General features: G+C 35.3%; 2 protein-coding genes across 2 annotated transcripts in view; one reads left to right on the top strand and one right to left on the bottom strand.

Annotated features, from left to right (window-relative positions):
- The window catches only part of LOC128263827 (uncharacterized), a 70,273-nt gene that overhangs the window by 12,753 nt on the left and 35,166 nt on the right, over nucleotides 1–22,354 (bottom strand). The window lies entirely within an intron of this gene.
- Nucleotides 1,442–2,850, top strand: LOC128266152 (uncharacterized). Its single transcript, XM_053002511.1, has 2 exons — nucleotides 1,442–2,659; nucleotides 2,737–2,850. Exons 1-2 carry the CDS (start codon nucleotides 1,784–1,786, stop codon nucleotides 2,743–2,745), a joined length of 885 nt encoding a protein of 294 aa, XP_052858471.1. The 5' UTR covers nucleotides 1,442–1,783; the 3' UTR covers nucleotides 2,746–2,850.

The following is a 22,354-nucleotide window of genomic DNA, read 5'->3' as shown; positions in this document are numbered from 1 at the left end:
TCTAAAAATAAAGTAAGAGAATTTTTCAAATAACAAATTATCTATTAAAAATAAACATGAAAATAACAATATCATAAAAAAAGAAGAAGGGAGAAAAATAAAAAAAAATTGAAAATTCTTTAAAATAAGATAGTTTATAGGTGTTAGTCTTATGTCAATAATTTTTTTATAGTATAATGACCAGTTTCTTAACAATAAGTATATGCTTGTAGCGCTGGGATAAAATATTAAATAAAATTAAATTACATTTTGAGTTTTATAGTCACATATTTAATTTTAGTATTCCTTTTTAAATCAGTGTAGCTTTAGCTCCAGCTTGGGCAGTTGCCTTCTGTTCAGTGGCATAGATAGCCGGCCCAAGATGGAGCGTGATTTTTTATTAAGAAAAGAGTTGATTAGGTAAGAAACGGGCAAGTCGAAATAGCCTGTTATGAATGGTTCTTTTGGGACAAAGATTAACCCAAATTAGAGACAAGACCGACAGAAGCCTTAACAAAAGATTACTGATTGATAATGAAAAGAAGATATTGGAATAATTAGTTTTAAAAGATTTTAAAGAGATTTGGAAGATTAAAAAATGAAACGAAAAACATTATTTTTAATTACAAAATACATTAAAAAAAAGAAAGAAGAAAAAAAGAAAAGAAAATACCCTTGCAGCTATTTCAAGAATGAAATATTTTTTAAAAACATTAAAATTATGATTTACTTGCGTATATGTTTAAAAATATTGAAGCTATGATGATTTGCAGCTTAATTATTACATAGTTATTTTATATAATTTTATTATTTCTATGGGAGCTATGTGATACAGTCGTCCGATTTTGATGAAATTTAAACCGTAATTTTTAAATATTCAACCATTACTATATGTCGAAGAACTAAAAAAAAAAATAAAAACAGCTCAGCTAATTTTTTTTATTTTTTTCAGATTGTTCCTATGGGAGCTATATGATATAGTCGTCCGATTTTGATGAAATTTAAACCGTAATTCTGAAATAATTAACCATTATTAAATGTACAAGAACTAAAAAAAAAATTAAAAAACAGCTATAATTTTTGTTTGTTTTTTTTTTCGATCCGGCTCGTTTTGACCCATATACTACCTGCAATAGAAAGACATCGTTTGGGAAAGTTTCATGCAGATAGCTTTAAAACTGAGAGACTAGTTTGCGTAGAAACGGACGGACAGACGGACGGACAGACGGACATGGCTAGATCGACTTGCCTAGTGATGCTGATCAAGAATATGTATACTTTATAGGGTCGGAAATGTCACCTTCACTGCGTTGCAAACTTCTGACTGAAATTATATTGTAATACCCTCTGCAAGGGTATAAAAATTTAAATTAAAACAACATTTTTGTATCAATACTGACGGTATCTAAAATCTTTGCAAGCCAAAACTTAACAACCTAATGTTAGCAGTATATTGGAAGCTGTATAGATCAAGTGGATATAAGATGTGACTATTTAATAATTTAATAATAATAACACTTATGTTCCATTCCGATGTTCCAATAATGTAGAATAAGTAGTAAGGACTATGTGAAGATCAGAATAGGGTAACACTTGAATTGAGAGAGACAATTGGAAGCAGACGTGAAAAAGCTAAGCTGAACAGAAATTAAATAAAATAAAACCTCAAGAATTGAAATAAATAATATAAACCTGCGTCAACAACTTCAGAAGTGGGATAGTCCCATTAATACATTCGCCTACATAGCCATACCTGAGAGCACACATTTTTTTTCCGCTTTTATAATTACGACGCCATTCTGAAATGGACAAGACATTGGAAGAAGAAGAAGCACTGCTTGACGCCGCCATAAGGGTTGCTGAGAAGAAGAAAATATTGGCCGGATTGATGAAAAACGTCGACAAAACGACAGATGACCTCCAAATGGTGATGCACCTCGTGAGCCCGTTTTCTGCCACTGAAAATGAGGAAGCCCTTAAGTGGATTTTGAATTTTGAGAGAGTCTGCAGAGATATCAACACATGTACAAATTTTCAACTGCGCTGCGTACGAATGTTGATGAAATCGGGTACAGATGCCGACTTGTTTGTGAGTGTTGATCGATCGAACACTTACGACGAATTTAAGACAAATTTCATAAAAACATTCGGTCGTGGAAGCTCAACTGCTGATATTGTATTGCTACTTAAGGAAACCATGTTCAACCCCGCGAAGAACACCGTTATGGGATACATACTTCTGATGGAGGAAATTGCTATGCGTGCAAATATTGACGAAAAATTGACAGTGCAGTTCGTCATTGATGGTTTTCGCGATCGTTCAGCCAATATCGCTATATTGTACACAGCAACAACAATCGCACAATTGAAGGAATTGGCTTGGAAGTATGGCAATCTAAGGAAGAAGTCACACAATTTTCCTCAGCGCATGGAAAATACTGGAGGAGATCGGAAAACAGTCCGGTGCTACAATTGCTCTGCTTATGGGCACTACGCTTCGTCGTGCACTGCGCCGAAACGCGAGAAGGGATCTTGTTTCCGTTGTGGATCCCTCCAACATATGCTAAAGGATTGTCAGCAGAAGCCAGCAAGTGATCCGAGAGTGGTGGGAGCAGCCAACAACCAGCCGATACGAGATGACGAAGAGGAGCCTAATATGTTTATTCCGATTTTTAACCAGGTAGGAGTATATTTTTACACTGATTGCCAACATAAGCCTAACGTAACTCTTCTGTCTGCCATGTTCGATACGGGAAGCGCCATTAATTTAATTCAGCACTCTGCGATTCCTTATAAAAACTTTAGCGATATACTGGTCCCGACGAATTACTATGGAGTTAATGGATTTAAAATTAAAACATTCGGAAAAATTTTTGTCAGGCTCGTTTTTCAAAACATAGAAGAAGAAATTTCATTTTTTGTTGTACCCAATAATTATGTTTCAACTAATGTTCTGTTAGGCCGTAAGTTTTTTGAGAAATTTGGAATAAAATTGATTTCTAAGGATAAGGTAAAAGAAATTGTAGAAGTGAATTTATTTAAGGATAGTGAACCATTGAAAATAGTGAGTATTGAACCAATAAATAGACTTCAGAATAGTGAAACATATAGAGACAGTGACCATTTAGAAAGCAGTAGAGATTTTGAAGAGTTGTGTATAGAAAATGAAATAGTTAGTGACGACAGCATTCCGTATATATATAGTATCGATGTATTTCAGGATGATGAAAGTTTTGACATTGACCCGAAGTTAAGTGATGAAGATCGAAGCGAACTCAGTGAAATAATAAGATTGAATTACTTATGTTTATCTAACATCCCAGCGATCCAACATAGTTATGAAATGAGGCTAAGACTTAAGTCTGAAGAACCGGTACGCACTGTACCAAGAAGACTTTCGTATCAGGAAAAGAAAGAAGTAGATTCAAAAATTGATGAGTTATTGAAAAAAGGATTTATAAGAGAAAGCAATTCACCCTATAGTTCCGCTATCGTTCTTGTTAAGAAAAAATCTGGAGAAAAGCGTATGTGTGTAGATTATAGACAACTTAATAAGATAACCGTTCGAGACGGATACCCCCTTCCCCTCATAGATGACTGCTTAGAGAGATTAGAAGGAAATAAGTATTTTACATTGTTAGATTTGAAAAATGGATACCATCAAGTGAAAGTAGCAGAAAGTTCCGTGCAGTATACAGCATTTGTAACACCTTCCGGTCAATATGAATATACAAGAATGCCTTTCGGACTCATGAATGCACCCGCAGTATTTATGAGATTTATTAACTTTATTCTTCAACCTTTGATTCGCGAAGGAAATGTAGTAGTTTATATAGACGATATTGCTATAGGCTCGAAAACATTGAACGAACATTTTAAGATTGTAGGAAGAGTATTACGAATTTTAGCAGAGTACCGATTGGAAATTAAAATAAATAAGTGCCAGTTCGCTTACAAAAGCATTGAATTTTTAGGGTATACACTGAGTGAAAAAGGAATAAGTCCGAATTATGAGCACACATCAACTATTAAACATCTTCCGATACCAAAAGATCGCCATGGAATGCAGAAATGTTTAGGACTATTTTCTTACTTTAGGAGGTTTATTCCGGCATACTCAAAAATAGCAAAGCCATTGCAAGAGCTCACAAAAGCAGGTGTTAAGTATGAACTTAGTGAGGATTGTATAAAAACTTTTGAATATCTTCGTGACAAATTAATTTCATCTCCCATATTATCCTTGTACAACCCAAATCGAGAGACTGAATTGCATTGCGACGCAAGTAGCGAGGGATTTGGAGGAATTTTGTTGCAAAAGCAGAATGATAATAAGTTTCACCCAATAGCCTATTTTTCACAAAGAGCAACAAAACTAGAAGCTAGATATGAAAGCTTTAAATTGGAAACATTAGCTGTAGTTTATTCATTACGAAAATTCAGAATATATTTAGAAGGAATTCCGTTTAACATAGTAACAGATTGTAATGCAGTAGTTTTGTGCCTAGGGAAAGGACGCCTTAACTCGAGCATTGCCAGATGGGCTTTAGAATTGGCTAATTACAATTATACCCTTAAGCATCGTAGTGGAAAGTATATGACTCATGTTGATTCATTAAGTAGATACCCTTCAGCCTTAAATGAGAGTTTTGAATATGAACCAGTAGTGAATATCCAAAATAGTGACAACAAAGATCAAATAGTTTCAGTAATTGACAGTGACGACATCAACCTTCAGCTTCAGATAACGCAAAATAGAGATAGTATTATAGTGAAATTGAAAGAACAATTAGAACAAGGAAGTGTGAAGAACTTTATATTAAGCGATGGAATTGTTTATAGATTAGGTGAGAATGAAATTGAATTGCTATATGTACCAGCTGAAATGGAATCCCATATAATTAGGAGGGTTCATGAAAATTTATGTCATTTAGGTTCCGAGAAGTGCTTAAAAGAAATAATGAGACACTATTGGTTTCCAAACATGAAAGCTAAAATAGATGCATTTATTGGAAATTGCTTAAAGTGTATCATGTTTACGGTACCCACACATGCGAATAATCGAACACTTCATAATATACCTAAGCGACCAATTCCGTTTGATACATTACACATAGACCATTTTGGACCTTTACCTTCAGTTATATCGAAAAAGAAACATTTGCTAGTAATTATTGATGGATTTACCAAATTTGTTAAGTTGTATCCAGTGAATTCAACGAGTACAAAAGAAGTCAACATGTGTTTTACGAAATATTTTCAATACTATAGTCGACCACGTAGAGTTGTAAGTGATAGAGGTACATGTTTTACGTCATTAGAATTTGCCAAATTTTTATTAGAAAATAATATCGAACACGTTAAGGTAGCAACTGCGTCACCTCAAGCGAACGGACAGGTGGAGAGAGTAAATAGGACAATAAAAGCGATGCTGGCCAAGATAACTGAACCAATTAAGCATGAAGACTGGAGCAAACTTTTAGATAGGGCCGAATATGCCATTAATAATTCAATGCATTCAACTACAAAGGAATTACCCTCAGTATTATTATTTGGAGTTCAGCAGAGAGGTTGCAATATTGACGCATTATCAGAATACTTAGATGATAGAAATGATATACCACAGAGTGATTTAGAAAATGTGCGTAAGAATTCTTCAGATAAAATAGAACAGTGCCAGAAAAGGAGCAAAGAATATTTTCAGAAAAATCATAAAGACCATATAGAATTTGAGGAAGGCGATTTTGTTGTAATGCGAAACATTGACACCACAATTGGTACAAACAAAAAGTTTGTACCAAAGTACAAAGGACCATATATCGTTAAAAAGATATTGCCAAACGATAGATATGTCATCAGTGATATTGAAAATTGTCAAATTAGTCAAATTCCCTATGAAGGAATTGTAGAAGCATGTCGGATACGAAAATGGGCAGATTGGCGTAATCAGTGTGAAATTAACTCCTAATATATGCTAAATTAATTTAATTATATATCATAACTAGTCAAAATTATTACTAACTCAAACATATAATATTAAGAAAAACTTTTATAATATTAGAAACCCACGATCGAGGACGATCTAATTGTCAGGATGGCCGAGCTGTTAGCAGTATATTGGAAGCTGTATAGATCAAGTGGATATAAGATGTGACTATTTAATAATTTAATAATAATAACACTTATGTTCCATTCCGATGTTCCAATAATGTAGAATAAGTAGTAAGGACTATGTGAAGATCAGAATAGGGTAACACTTGAATTGAGAGAGACAATTGGAAGCAGACGTGAAAAAGCTAAGCTGAACAGAAATTAAATAAAATAAAACCTCAAGAATTGAAATAAATAATATAAACCTGCGTCAACACTAAAAACTAACAAGAGATACGTTAAGGTCTACCAGGCAAGTGAAAACACCTCAAGATTTCAACGTGACGAGTTTTTATAGAAAAGTTGAAGTCGAGACATCTAAGCAAAGGCCTTTCGGCAGCACTTAATTTCCAGAGCAGTTATAAAAGTGTTTCCTGTGGCAGTGACTGGCCAAAGTAGAGTAGTTAAAAACACTTTATCTTTGTCTGAGAACATGCTATCAAAACAACATCGAAGAGTGCATCAAAACAACTTCCGCAAGTGGATAACACCTTTTAAAATAAAGAATCACACCCAAAGTATATCAGAACTTTTAAGCTGAAGTTAAGTTGATCATACCTTTAAACGCAACCGAAAGAAGTCAATAACAAGAATGAGCGCTAAAGTCGAGTTCCCCTACAATTATTTACCTCTACTCAGCCACCAAATTATAAATTTAATATTCCCCCACAAAACAATCCTAATTTAGGTGGCGCCATCAGTCGAACTTCATAGCCAAATACTAGAAGCTAAGAGCGTGCAGTGTCCTACCCCCGCTTTCAAATCTCTAACTAGTTTCCGAGATCTCAACGTTCATACGGACCGACTCGGATATTGAACCTGATCAAGAACATATACAGCCCTTTTAGGGTCGGAAACGCTTCGTTCTACCTGTTACATACCTTGGATCGATTACAATATAACCTTTTACTCTACGAATAATGGTTATAAAAATATAAACGAAACAAAAAGAAACGCTATTGTCGAGCTCCCCTACTATCAGATATCCATTACTAACAGCTAGCAAATTTCAAGATACGTATGACATATGTTTTAAGCGATATTTGCCGAACTGCATTCTCGGAAATGGAAGAAAACTGCAGTAAAAAAGTTTCGCCGTGCAAATTACTTACCTGGCGTGGAAAAGTTTAAAAATAAACTAGAACAGCGTAGGCATAACTATATTCTTCACGTTAAATTCTAGCTATCCAGCATTAAGACGGCCAGGGCTAGATCGAGTCGGCTATTTGCTCCTGATCGAGAATATATATACAAAATACCCTTTTACTCAACGAGTAACTGGTAACGACAGTTAAGTTAAAAGTATAACATTTAGATATATAATGAGGTGAACAACAATTGTCAGTAATTTTATGGTCACGCGGAAGTAGAAACTTAAGGAAGCTCCCCTCGTGTCTAATGAAAATTCATGATGAAAAATCAAAACTCTATAAAACTCAATTAACATTATTGCCCAATGGCATTTTGATTTTTTAGTGAGCAAAGCAGAGTTCACCTTACCGGTTCCTTAGATTTTTAAAATTGCATTTTAGTGTAGGTGTGTTTTTTATTTGCAGCTTCGGATTTAATAAACTTGATAGAGCTTTTTAATGTCGGCTCTGTTGCAGGCCGCGCAAGATTATCTTCTAGAGTTATGAACAATTAAGATGAGAATAGTTGTTTTCCTGCTGTGACAATCGTTAATAGCGGCAATTGCGAATCCACTAGTGAGGTTACTAATTATTAATTACGAACTCAGGAGCTCAGATGCAAAACCGATCATCCTAAGACTTGCTATGAAAATCTAATTTCTATAGAGAAAGAAATCTCATTTGCAAATATGCTTTGTTATTTATCTGTTAAATGGATTTGAAGAAGTGGTCGATACTTAATGGTTTTACACATTAATTAAATAATCTTTTCCACAAAGCTTTGCATTTCGTTTTTTTACTTAAACCTTCTTGATTTTATTATTATTATTTATTTTTTTAATATTTTTAGTATTTAAAATATTCTTAGTAAAGTATCTTCTGTTGGAATACTAATTAACAGTAAAGTAATAGTTTGAACTTATAGTGTAAAAGCAAATATAAATCTTCTGTTGGAATATATTTTAAGAACTAACAACATTGCCAAAACGTCTTTTATTAACTGCTGTTGCTTTTTTCGTCTAAAGCGAAATAGATTTGGACTCTAGCTCAAGCCAAGTCAGTATCAATTAGAGACACCCAACAAGACAATTGTTTAAATGTTTCACAAAAACCGAGCAAAACTAACTCTTGTTACTTGTTAGCGGGGCGTGTCTCTCTCGTTTATAAATTTGAGTTGGGGTTCCGTAATGAAAAAAGGGAAACAACGAAAAGTTTTGCTTTTGTGTCTGGACCCCGTGTATTACACGCAAAAGTAGAAACCAAAATTGCTCCAATTTGCTTGGGAACTTTTGTCGAAACTTTTAATTATGCAAGTGGACAGCACCCACAAAAGCGTATCTGCATTAAGATAGATAATTTGCATGTAATTAGCTGCAACTGGGAGTTAAACATGGGTTGCCCCACTTAAAAGCTTAGTTGGCAACTTTTATGTGGCTTCCCCGCCGAATGAGGGAATTATTGTTTGTCACACTGACTCAAGTCTGCTGCCCACTTGACCAAGTGAGGTCTTTGCAAAAAAAAGGGTGGTAGTACCTAGACAGTGACCCGTATGTTGCGATGCCTTCATAACATTTTTGCAGAGGCATTCTAGTGTACTTGTATACACTCAAAAAATTATTTTTCTAATATATAGAAAACAAAATTTTCCTCATTTTAGAACTATTTTTGAAATAATACAAACATTTTCTAAATATAGTTTTCTTAACAAATAATTGTTAGTAAATATTTTCTAATTTTTTAATTAGAAATTTTTTAAAATTTTTTAAAATTAAGAAAAAAGACCTGAAATTTAGTAATTTTTTTAAGTAAGATAAAAAGGAATGAAAAACTTTTTTAGTTTACAGTTTAATTTTAAATTTTAATTTTAAATTTATACAAAAAAAAAAACTTAATATTCGCGGAGATAATTCCTGTGGAGTGCGGTCTTCAAAAAAATCGCTGCGTCCTGGTTGACATAAATTCAGCCTTTTAGAGATCGAAAAAAAATCAAACAAATTCTGCATAAGTATAGGTGCCATTATCGGGTTGACGTCTTTCCAAAAAATACTTGTAAACAAATTTGTTCATGTCTGATAGAGAGTAAACAAGATTTATAACAAATTTTAAGTGTATGGACTCAGTAGAACTTGAAATTCCATGACAACCATCTCAAAAAAAGTAGTTTCGAGAAATTTAAAGGGCAGGAAACATTTATAATGGCTCGGACATAAAGTCATAAAATCGGCTTTATCTCGTTAAATAATTCGAATTTTGAAAAATATTTTAAGGGTCTATACATTAAAAAAAAAATCGTTTTTTTTCAAATTTCTAGACCAGAATACCCTCTTAAAATAATCCCTAAAGGAATTTTCTAAATGGATAGCTAGGGGTTATTTATTTATTTTTTTTGGTATTATTTTATTTTTTACGAAGCTGATTTTAGACAACCTAGTTAAAAAAAAAAACATTTGAATGCAAACATTTGCCTTCGAACTCTTATACGGGCTTAGTGCATAGTCGACTGTGATGGTTTATATGTGTTTGTGGCGAATCAAGGTTGGGTCGTCTTGGTCCGAAAAAAAAGTTGGGTTTTCTCTCTCCCCTTTTATTACACTACAGTTTATCGTATTTCCTTTCCTTTCATTCTAATTACAGACAGTTTTAAAACAAAAATTGACAAGCAGGAAAATTAACATTTTTTTTTTCCGATTGTTCATTTGGCAGCTATTTGATACAGTAGTTCGACTCGTTTCGACTTATATACTACCTGCGACAGATAGCCTTTAAACTGAGGGACTAGTTTGCGAAGAAACAGACGGACGGACAGACGAACAAGCGGACGGACAAATGGACGAACAGATGGACGGACAAGGCTAGATAAAACCATCTGCAAGGGAAAAGCATTAAAAAAGGAGACCTTAATAGGCATTTTATTGATTTTTCCTGCAGTGTATCTTATAAATTGCACTCGATCGGGTCTAGGTGCAACCTGTGGCACAAACAACGACGCGACATAAGAGAAGGAGACAAAGTGCCACTTGCTATTGGTTGGCTTCCTGCTCAGAAAGTCCAAACATGTCATGGACTAACTTCGTTTGCGATTCTCCGACGTGCTGCCTTTGCCAAAGACAATTTGCGGTTTTAGCTTTGCGTAAAGACGGAAAGTGTTTTTCTTTTCCTCCCCGCCCCCTTCTATCCAAGCGCCTTTTGCAAAAACATGTCAGGGCGACACTTTGACCAAGTTGCAGGTTTCTTTTTTTATAGACAACAACTACCGACTCGTCGTCGACAGCAGCCGAGCAGAAAAAACTCAATGCCAAAAGTGCAATGAAGAGTAAAGTCAGGGTTAGTCAGGTACAGGTACTAAGGTGTCAATGTGCTTGTTGCGGGTTTAAAAAACTAAAGTTGGGTATGCTAAAAGAGTTGGCCAAACATAAATAACCACAAATTGGAGGTGTGGAAACCAATGACAATGATGAAGTTGAACTTATAGTTAGCTTGAAAAATCGTGGAAACACAATATTGCCGTGTTGCACATACACATAGAATGCATACAAATTTCGCTTGGGAACTCAGGAAACACTTTTTTGTACAGAAAGAAAATTAATTGTAATTGAGTAAATTGTAGTCCAAAACTGCTCACTTAATAATTGGTATGCTTAGCATACTTACAAACATACTCATTCCTGGGTTGAAAATATAGCTCCGGACCTCAAGCACTCTATATGTTACCCATAACCCCTTAGCTTGTCCATAACCTTTTAGCTTGTCAATGTAGAAATTTTTTTTTTGAAAATACAAAGTCGGATTTGAGCGAAACATTTTCGGTAATTTTTAGAAATGTTTAACGGCTAGATAAAAATATATTTAAACTCAATTGATATAAAAAAAAAACCAAAGAGAGAATGCTATAGTTGGGTTACCCGACTATAAGATAACCAACAAACCAAACTAGGAAACAAACACAAGTAGATGTAAAGCCGGTAAATTGGGAGTCGGCTTCCAGGTCGGGACATCTCAGAACGCTAGGCCACGGATTTTAAATACATTTTTTTTCATTATGAGCAACAATTTTTTAAATTTAACATTCACGTAATCATATCCTTTATATGAGTAAAATTATCCTCAAGGTGAGTGCAAAGCCAAAATCTGCACTCAGAATTAGTAAATCCTCATTTGAGATTTCGAATTCTCAACTTCCTTTTTTCTTTTTCCCTTTTCTGTTTTTTTTTTATTTTTTTCTGCAAGGGTATAAAAATTTTGGTTCTATGACTGCCTTTCTTTTTTTAATTTATTAAAAAAAGCCAAAATTCCATGGGGCTTTAATTGGGATGCAAACCTAATCTTACCATCTTACCCTAGTAGATTTCTTCTAATTATTTTACAAACTTTAGCTTATCGTAGAACGAAGCTTGGTATTGCGTTTATTCGTAAACTTATTAAGGGAGAAATGGAGAGTCTCGAGTTACAGGGTAGCCTACATTTCTCTGTAATGTTCTATATTTTAGAAAAAAAGCAATGGTAAAAATGAATAAGATAAAAATGTAATCTTAAAGTTAACCCTTATGAGTGTCGTCGAACTAAATGTGTTTATTAGCTGCAGCATCTTTTTTATTAAGGCTAACAAAATTAGCATATCTGATAAAGCTAATCAAAGAGCCGAGAGAAAAATTTGTGCCACAAGTCGAATCCAATATTCCGGGGCCAGAAAGCATGCCGTGACTATTAGGCAATCTAAATACACATTCGGATATTCGCATAGATCACCCATCATTACCCACACGCAACGCCTCTAAAACTGTAAATGTTACTTGCTTAGAGACCCATCACACAACCAGTAAGAAATAAACAAAAATAATTACAAGCAAACAAAACGGTTGCCGTTTGCCAACTGTGATGGCAGTGGAAAAGCGGGTCAAAAAGCAGTTGCAAATGTTGAAGTGATTAGCACAAAGCTGGCGGGCCCGCGAAGCAAAACAAACCGAGGCCCAAAGCTGCCAAAAAAGATGAATAACATCAATGCGAGTAGATGAGACGGTGGATGTTGGATGCTGAATGGCTAGATGGATGCTTTCTAGGCTAATAGCGCACGAAAGCCCAGGGCAGAAAGGTAACGAGTTCTGCTGAAAAGGTTTATGCAAATCACCCAGACCATCTTCTTCCGCGCAAGTTCGATGATTTGACAAATTCCGATCGGACCCAATAAAGTAGTAATAGAAACATGCGCAACTTATGCCCCCAGTAGCTGACCAGGCCAATATGATGCTATCGAAATGGGAAAAACGGTAGAGAAAAGACCGGGCCTGCAGAAAAAGCATCACGAATGGAGCGGAAATTCCATGAAAAAGCTGAAAGCTAAATCTTTTGATCCAGCCCAACCCCTTTCCCAGCTAAATCAAGTCTAATCGAATGAGCCAAATCTATTGTTGCCTGCAAAAAACAAGCAGCAATATGTTTTTTTTCGGAGGCAGCCTTTAATGGCTAAGCAGTTTCAGTTTCCTGTAAAAAATTTGAACAAGAGAAATATTTTGTTGCCAAGCAAAAATAGATCTGGGCAACTCTCATCTAACAGCCACGGTCAATGCCAAGAGGAATGTAAAGTAAGAGGGGCTGAAACCGTACCTGGACATGAACCTGAATCCGAGCCCCGACTCCAACTACAACTTCAAGTCGAACCCGAATCCAAACCGTTAAAAGCGTAACAACAAGTGCTGGTTACAATTTATTGGCCAAGCGTGTTGAAAAGGCAAAGCACAAGCCACGGTTTCAGTTGGAGACGAGACGACAACATCGTCAATGAGCCTTTCCTCCTTCCTGTCTTTCTCTTTCTCCGATGGCCAATGAATGGAATTTCGTTGCTTCGCCGCTGAACTTTTTTGACCTTTCCAGCTAGCCAGGATGCAAGTTGCCCATTTCACCGGGATACTCTAACTTTTTAAAGCTCACGACTTTATTAAATATGTTAGTTAAACATGCTAAGAAGTGAAAAGACACTCGTCTATTAAATATATAGATTTTAGATCTAAAAAATGCGTCGATATTTAATTAGTAATACATTGACTTTAATAAATTTTTTTGTATTTAGATTTAGTTTAATATATCTAATTTTTCCAGCAAAGATAAGCCGTAATTTATAAAATGGACAAACCAAAGCGAGGCCCTTGTTCCTTTAGCCATCTGTTCAGAGTATTGAGAATTCTCGCTTGTTAAAATTCTATAGTTTTTTAGTTAAATTGCTATCAACGTAAACATTTATCAACTGCTACAGTTTTTCCTTTATCCCCCTCTGCTCGCCAATTATTTTACTTAAGCTCAAACTCGTACTAATGATAATGATGACTCGGGCTGGGAAGGGCTAGAGGGATGCTCTCTCCGGGAAGTTGTTTACCAAGTTGCCAAATGGCCAATTCGCTTAGCTAATTCATATTGGCAGGCCGTTTGTCTTTATCGCCGCCTGCCATCGCAGACAGAGATTTATTGATAGCCAGTGAAAGGTTTCAGAAATCTAAGCTACAGTTGAGCCAAAGTGAGCACAAGCCTGCAGTTCAAGCATTATAATCCACTTTATTAATAATTTTTTCTGACCCACATTTCCCACAAAATCAATCCTTGCAGATGAAATCAGAAAATACATTTTAAAACTTTTTCTTAGATGTTTTTTGACTTCTTTTTATAACCTTGCAGAGGGTGTTATAACTTCAGTCAGAAGTTTACAACGCAATAAAGGAGACATTTCCGAACCTGGTAAAAAAACGAAGTAAATCCAAATATTTTGTATTTAATTAAAATTGCGATGTTTAGTTATTTAAAATATGAAAATATTCGAGTTTTATTTAATATGTATACATTTATTAAATATGTAAACCATATTTAAATCAAATAGGAACTATTTTGAATGTAATATTTTTCACATATTAAATCATGTAATTTAATAATTTATTTAGTTTTAACATTTAATGTACAATTTTAAATTCAGTAGTCAGATATTTTGTTTTACCATTCCATTTTTTTACCAGTGTGCTTATATAGAACACCTATATTATTGTTGTATGTAGATCATTAACAATGGCTTTTAACAAGCTTTGTTTAAAACCATAATATTTAGGCAAAGATTATAAAAAAGTTGAGTTTTTGGCAAAAATTAATGCTCATCTTTGGAAACCGTTTTGTAGCTAATTTAACCAATAATAAAGCGTGTTCTGAGGTGATTAGAAGTTTCCCAAAAAAAATCTCTCGACGAAAAATCAGTAAAAAAAACTGGGGGAAGGCGGAAGATTAACGGACATTACCCGCACGGTTTGACGTGACCGTCGGCGGTGACGAAAGATTCTGGGCAGCAATTTCTGGTCGGGCCCCTGCTCCAAATGGAGGAAATTGAGATCCATTTTTTGAGTGGAAACTCAAAAATGTTTTGGGCATTAGTTAAAATGTTTCCAGTATACATCCAAGCATGTGTGCCTGCTGCGGGGGAAGCGCAAACAACTGAGGCTACTGTTGCACACGCCGCCGCCACTTCATTGCTCAGAGCAATCTGTCTGCGGTTCGGTGGAGTTTTTGGCTTTTTTCTTTTTTGGGCCCTAATGAGTCCCGGCTATTGAGTTATGATCGTACAATTTTCCGAAGACACTTAACATACTTTGCGGACCACCCGGGCTAAGACATTTGCCACTCATCAGCCCGCCCATCTCCAAGTTTCCGGGGAGAACGCGGCGGAGGAGTGCTCGTGGCCAGTGTTCTTGTGAAGGCGGTGGATTGAAAACTTACCGGGCCAGAGGTGGGGACCATTAGGCCTTTTTCTGAGGACCAAGATCTCTTCTGTTCCTATTAAGGTTTTAATTTTGTTCTGAGGATGACGAGTACTTTAGACTTTTTATGCCTGACTTTTTTTTTTACGTGTTTTTTAGGTATTCTTGATAACATTTACCTACAACATTCAAACTTTAAACTACATTGTTCTTATAAAATAAATTTCCTTGAAATATGGTACAAAATTTGAATACCAAGCACAAATTTTAATAAACTCTTACAGAGAATTTTATAATATCAGTCAAAAGTTTGTAACGCAGAAGACATTTCCGCCCCAATAATATTTATATATTCTTGATCAGTATCACTAGGAGAGCCATGTCCGTCTGCTAAGATTAATAACTTGTTAGATTCGAGAATGTTCCATCCTCAAGATAAAGTGATAAAATCTATTTTCGGTTTTTCAGGCGTCTATTTTTATACCCTTGCAAAGGGTATAATTATTCCAGTCACAGACATTTCCGACCCTATAAAGTATATATATCTTGAGATCTAGCCAAGCCCGTCCGTTTCTACGCAAACTAGTCTCTCAGTTTTAAAGCTGTTTGCATGAAACTTTTCCAAAAGTTGTCTTCCTGTTGCAGGTAGTTCATAAGTCGGAACGAGCTGGATCGGACGACTTTATCATATAGCTCCCATAGGAACAATCGGGAAAAAAATAAAAAATAAAAAAATTATAACATTGATGTTTTTAATTTTTTTTAAGTTCTTCGATATTTAGTGTTCGTATGTTATTTTGGAATAACGTTAAAATTTAATTAACATGGAAACAATGTTAGCTTCTCTGATTTTCCTTTTTTTTAATTCTTATGGACATAGTAATAGATCATTAGTTTAGAAATACGCATTTAATTTTATTTAAATCGGAAAAGAATATCATATAGCTGTCATACAAACGAATGAATAATTGAGGTGAAAATCACCATAGCTTTACTGCTCTTGAACATATACGCATATGTTTAAAATGTTTTAGATTTAGATGTCTTAAAAAATATTTAATGCTAATTATGCTAAAGTTGCTTGTAGCTAAGTTGAAGAATGATCTATTTCTAGAAAAACAATCTATCGATGTCCGAACTCGGTAAAGCAGAACTGGAGATAAACAATAAAATGGGCAGATGACAACAGGTGAAAAACGTTTTTTACACTTTAAAAAAAATATGGTATTCTAAAAAAAAAAAAATTAGTGTAATTTTTTGAATTAGGGAGTCCATCTGCACCGGAAAATCAAGATTCGATCTCTGGAGGATTTCATCGATTAAAATTTGTAAGCCAGTGTAATAATATAGTATTATTTCAGGGCACACTTGTTCCCGTTCCCCTTTATATAAAACTTCGCTGTCAGCCTGAATATATTTGGCTGCACTACCCGCTTCACAAGCTAATACACTGCTGACACACTTTTCATTGATTTACCCTCACTGAGAGCCGAAAGAAATGACTTCGAGAGGTTTCCACGACAACGGATTGGGCTTGTTTGGGCCACGTTAACTTGGGCTCGAAGTGCGCCACTTTCTGGCGACACATGGAAGGCACGAATTTTGGCGAATGTAATAGTTGCAACCTGCAGAGGCAAACGGGAACGCCCCATTGTTTATTATTTCTTGTAAGAAATAAGAAGAACACCAACAAAAAAAAAAAACAAAATAAACTCACTCAAGCGCCTTTGTGCCAATACTTTTGTTTTTTGCACAGAACATTTTTTAGAATTTAGATCAATATAAACAGCACTTATCTTAGCCTATTCATAGATATTTCTGAAGATATTACTACTTTCATGTACAAATTGGTACGTAAATTCAATCGCATATATCGAGTTGAAACTAATATTTTGTCTTTTACACAGCAGCAATATCAGCTATGTAACACCCCAAGTGCATTCGCCCTGGGAGTTTTCGTCCGCCTTTGAATTGCACTAAATGTGGAGCAAGCGACAAAAAATATTTAGTGGCTCTGCCTAATCCTTCTACAATTACGATGGCCTCGTGTCTATATCTATATATCTTTATGCAAAACTTCTGACTCCAAAGCTGCACTTGCTTCCATAGCTCTGGGTGTGAGCCAATAGGCATACATTTGGCCTAGTTGGGGGAATGGGGAGTGACGATTTGAGGTGCATTGATGATGCCATGCCAGCGAAAACTGTGGTATGACATTTTTTTTAGAAATTTGTTTACAATATATCAGCTGCAAAGTTTTTTTTTAATTTAATTTTTTTTCCTACCTAATATAGAATACAAACTCTTAGCCAGCATTTGTGTTTAGAAAGTTGGCGAGATCACATTTGCATTTAAGAGAGTGTGTATTTTTTCTTGCTTCTGATAAAGACAAATTGATTATATTTAAGATGTAAAGAATGTCTTCAAAAAGAAAAATTATAATAGTTAACTAACTATCCAAGATATCAACAACGAGCTGTATTTGAGGAATTACTTATTTATTTTTTATAATTTGTTGAATCTTGCCAAATTTTTTACTGTATTTGTCAGACAGAGTTGCGTGTGTTGTTGTTGACTTTGTGTTGCGTGTTGTAAAATATTTTGAGCAAATGAGTCAGTCACCAGTTGCTTTTGTTTGCTTTGCTGTTTTACCTCCGAACGCCATTACCGATAGTTTCCTCTCCGTGTATGGGCGCCTTCTTTTGCATAAGTGGCGCATGCGCAATATTGACAGCTAATTGTACACAGATGGTATCAAATTTGCTCATGCAAGCAGATCTATCTCCTGGTCACCTTCTATTTTTTTTCTTGGGGAAAAACTCACACGCACCGAGGAATTCAAAATTAGAATTGCCTGGCAGCGTAACAAGATTTCCATGTTGAAAGACTTTTATCCATTTTCCTCCTCCCGTACCGTTTTATTTGCGGAACAACGCCCACTGACTTGGTTAAATCAGGCAGCCAGTTTATCGTAGTCATGGGGTTTTTTGTGCACTTTGGCTAGGAGTACAATAACTGCAAAAGCATTTGTGTAACGCTCTATCTTTTCTATAACTCTTACTGATTAATGTGATAGATTTTGGTGTACAATGAATTTATTCTAAAACCAAAACATTGTATTATAAGTTTTAAGCGTTGCGCAATAATCCAAAAGTTTATGACAAAGGCCACGAGTATAGGCTTTGAATTCAATGCGTAGACCCTAAAACACATTTAAAAAAAATTCATAGAATATGTCTCGAATTCATCAATGTATGGTAAATGCAGGACCTTTAAACCATAAAATGTTCATACAAATTATATAGCGCTAAATAAAACAGTTTTCTCAGGGTGTTATTGGTGGGGGATTGTCATTGAAATCCTGATTTAGAATTAGCATAGATTTGTAAAATTACTTAAGGGTATATCATGTTCTGCTTCTCAAAAAAACTATTTTCTTCGTTTTTTGTTCCTTGCTAATTTTGCGCTTGATTAAATTGCTCGCTTCCTTTGCACCACTCCCCTCGGTAGTCTACTCCTCTGCTGATTAGATTTTGTGAAAGGCGCTGCCGCTTTTGCTGCCACTGCACCAAATTTGCCAAAAAAGGGAGCGCACCACATGCTGGGCGGCGGGGAGGAGGCCAATCTAAGCCGATCCGTGGGAGAGTGGAAATGCATGATGGGTTGGGATGTTACGCTGGGATGGGACCCCCCAGGGAGGGGTTTGCCATACGTGTGCGTTCTCCATGGCAAGCTGGAGCCCCCACGTTTCCCGAACCCCATTTTCCACCCCTCTGCCACCCAATTTCCTTTGGAATGCTAACGGTAAGCGTGACGCATTTTTTCATCTCGTTTGCTCTTGTTGCCTGTGTTTCGTTGGCTAACATGTCGCATCATTAACCCATGCCGGCCGTTATTATTCCACTGGCTTATTTAGCCCGAATTGCGCACACAAAACTTATGCAAGCACTGCAGCGAACCACTAAAACGAAAATCGTTTACATTTGGAATCGAAATTGGCTGCAACGGTCAGTGCCCTATTGTTACGGTTTTCGCTACATTTTTGTTGGTTTCCTCTGAGGTTTTTAGCTAGGGCGTCGGCTCGCTGCGATCTATCCAATTATTTGCATTAGTTTAACTTAGTTGGGTAGTTGCCCCAACTTGCATAACCAAAACAGCGTCGATATTTCAAAAGCTTACCTGGAAAGAGAAAAAAAGGGAACATTAATTTAGACTTAGTTGTCTGGAGAAAAGTCATTAAAGTTAGTTGGACTCGAGGAAATGTTCGACAGGGTATCCAATAGAGCAATTTAAGTCGGCATATACGTTTAAAGATATGTTAATATATATAAATGATAAATTTTGTTTTGTAAGATTAGGTCTTACAAACATGGATTTGAAAGCAACCTTTTTCCATAATGATAGTTAGTCTGTTCATAATTTTCTTTAAACATCCAAAAAACTACGGTTCCAAAAATAAATAATAAGAAGAAATAAATAAATAAGAAGAAAGAAAGCAAACTTCGGCAAGCCGAAGTTCAAATACCCTTGCAGCTTTTTCAAAAATTAAATATTATTGAAAACATTATAATTATGATTTACTTGCGTATATGTTTAAATGCATTGAAGCTATGATGATTTGCAGCTCAATTATTTGATAGTTCTTATAACAGCTATACGATATCGTTTTTCGATTTCAATAGAATATAAAGCGTAATTCTTAACTGACAAATTATAAATAAGTCAAAAAAAGATCTTGAGAAAATTACAAAATAGAAAATTTACATTTAAAAATGATTTATTTTAATTTTTTGATTGTTTCCATGGGAGTTATATGATATAGTAGTCCGATTTTGATGAAATTTAAACGGTAATTCTGAAATATTTAATCTTTAATATGTGTCGAAGAACTAAAAAAACAAAATAAAAAAATCAGCAAAGTTATAATTTTTTTCTTTATTTTTCCGATTGTTCCTATGGGAGCTATATGCTATAATCGTCCGATCCGGCTCGTTCCGACTTATGGACTATCTGAAATAAAAAGTCAACTATTGGGAAAGTTTCATGCAGATATCTTTAAAACTGAGAGACCAGTTTGCGTAGTATAATAATTTGACAGTTCAGAATTACGCTTTTAATTTTATTAAAATCGGAAAACGATATCATATAGCTGCCATAGGAACTATCGAATAACTGAGCTGCAAATCATCATTGATTCAATGTTTTTAAACATATATGCAATTTCATCATAATTTTAATGTTTTAAAGAATATTTAATTTTTGCAATAGCTGCAAGGGTATTTGAACTTCGGCTTGTCGAAGTTTGCTACCTTTCTTGTTTATATTTTATATATTTTATTATACCTGCTGTTCATTATTTAAAGAAAGCATTGATAATAGAAATAACATGTTTGATTACATTGTTTGCAAGTCAATAAAAACCAAATTTTAAAGAATGTATATTCGATTTATTGCTTATGCCATGTTCAAACTATAAAAAGTTTAGCCCAACGAAAAAAATTGTCTACAAATTTAAATGCTGATATGTAACCTTTATTTAATGCTTGGTATTTGTTTATTGGGTAAAAGTATTAAATAAATAGGTATCTTTCCCCGCCAACATCGGCGGCCACATCCCAGGGATCCCAGTGATATATTCCACCCCCTCGCAACTCACAGAAAAAATCCAAGCCACCCATCACGCCCCATTTTCATGCCTCGAACATTGTGACAGTTATGATCGGCGAGAAACATGTGAGTATGGGGATCTAGTGATGGGGCGATGGAAGGGGCGGGGAAGGTCAGGCGGTCAGCACATAAACTAACATACTTTACGAGTATGTGAGGAACTCGCTCCGGCAACGGGCATAAATTTTCGGTGGTCCCGTTCGGAGATAAGTTACGCCCACAAGGAGATCCCTCTATCGTCCTCCGTTCAATACTCCCCCTCCCACCCGATTCTTGGGTTCTGCCTGTGAATTTTCCGTGCTAAATTGTTAATAAACAAGCGCCTAACAAGCACCAGTTGGGAGAAGTGCGAACAACAGTTTACAATTAGACTTTCAACTATTGCCGCCATCTCTGGCGAAGATCGCCAGCTATCTACCTCCCTTTTTCCACGCGAGTGCGTGGGGTGTTTTTGAACACCCCCAATGCCACGTCCGCCCACTCCCACGTCGCCCCGTTTACCCCTTTCCCCCAACTGTTGGCCATTGCTAACTGACAAGTGGGCGTGGGCAACGCTTCCGCTTTCCCGAAACTTCAAATAAAAAATAACACTACCATAACAGCAACAATAGCTGCATACACAGTAAGGTCTGGGGCATTAATTGCAAGTCAAAAGATCCAAAGAAAGAGCAAAGTTAACAGTTAAATGCAGTCATCGGCTGCGGAGCCCGATTCTTAGACGTTTGAACTGGAGATACACTCAGAAAAACATTAGCTGCCGTTTGTGGTGGTCACTTGTGAAGAGCATTAGAAATACGAAGTAGTGCATAATATAAATACAATTACAAGAATACATCTCTTACAGCTTAAAGAATGTGAAGTATTTTTGGGTGTTTTATCAAATGACAAAGGAATACATTTTAATATCGTCTTATATCGGAGCGCCTTAATAAGAGCTTGCATTAAGAATTATTTTTATTTTTAAAGTTTTTGAAGTTCTATCAGAATTTGCATACAACTTTTAGAATCAAAATAAAATCAGATCTGCAAGGCCAGTCCCAAGTCTATTCATTTCCAAAAAAAAAAAAAAAATACATATACATATACATGCATTATAAATATGTATGATGTGTGATGTGGGGTATAAAGATAATACAATATACATAATAAAAAAATCTTTACAAGCTGAAATAAAAATTCATCCAGAATAAATATGTTTTATTTTTACAAATTTTTCAAATTTCTAGATTTCCCTAAAATGTATAGTGATCTGCCCTACATTTATTTTTCTAAATTCTAGAAAAGATTTCCTTCCCTCAAGCGCTTTTTGCCCTAGATTTCAGAAAGAAACGCTATTAATTTTAGCAATATTTATCCTAGAATTTATGGTGGGATGCCATTAATGACTAAAATATGGTGCATTTCTTGTTTTTAGAGTACATTTTGCTATGAGTGTACATTTTAGGAAATATAATGTAAATTAATGTCAAAATTTAGGAAAAACATGAAGGGACGCTATGGTCGCGTGTCCAGACAGATAAATATCCGTTACTTAAATATCCAAAAAATTACATAGATGCTTGTAACTTCTAAAATTATGGTTCGATTTGGAAAACGTGTGCAGAATATATCATACACGGTCCAATAACTGATCTCTAACACGTCTCAGAGTGACATGACATAATTTTGATGAATAGGCGTTAGAGTGGGCGTGGCTTTTTTTTAAAC

The sequence above is a fragment of the Drosophila gunungcola genome, chromosome 3R (genome assembly GCF_025200985.1).
Source record: "Drosophila gunungcola strain Sukarami chromosome 3R, Dgunungcola_SK_2, whole genome shotgun sequence".
Classification (NCBI taxonomy): Eukaryota; Metazoa; Arthropoda; class Insecta; order Diptera; family Drosophilidae; genus Drosophila; species Drosophila gunungcola.
This window is presented reverse-complemented; position numbering and strand designations above follow the sequence as displayed.

Coding starts and splice junctions, on each gene's coding strand:
- LOC128266152 (XM_053002511.1), top strand. CDS start 1,784: ATGGACAAGACATTGGAAGAAGAAGAAGCACTGCTTGACGCCGCCATA.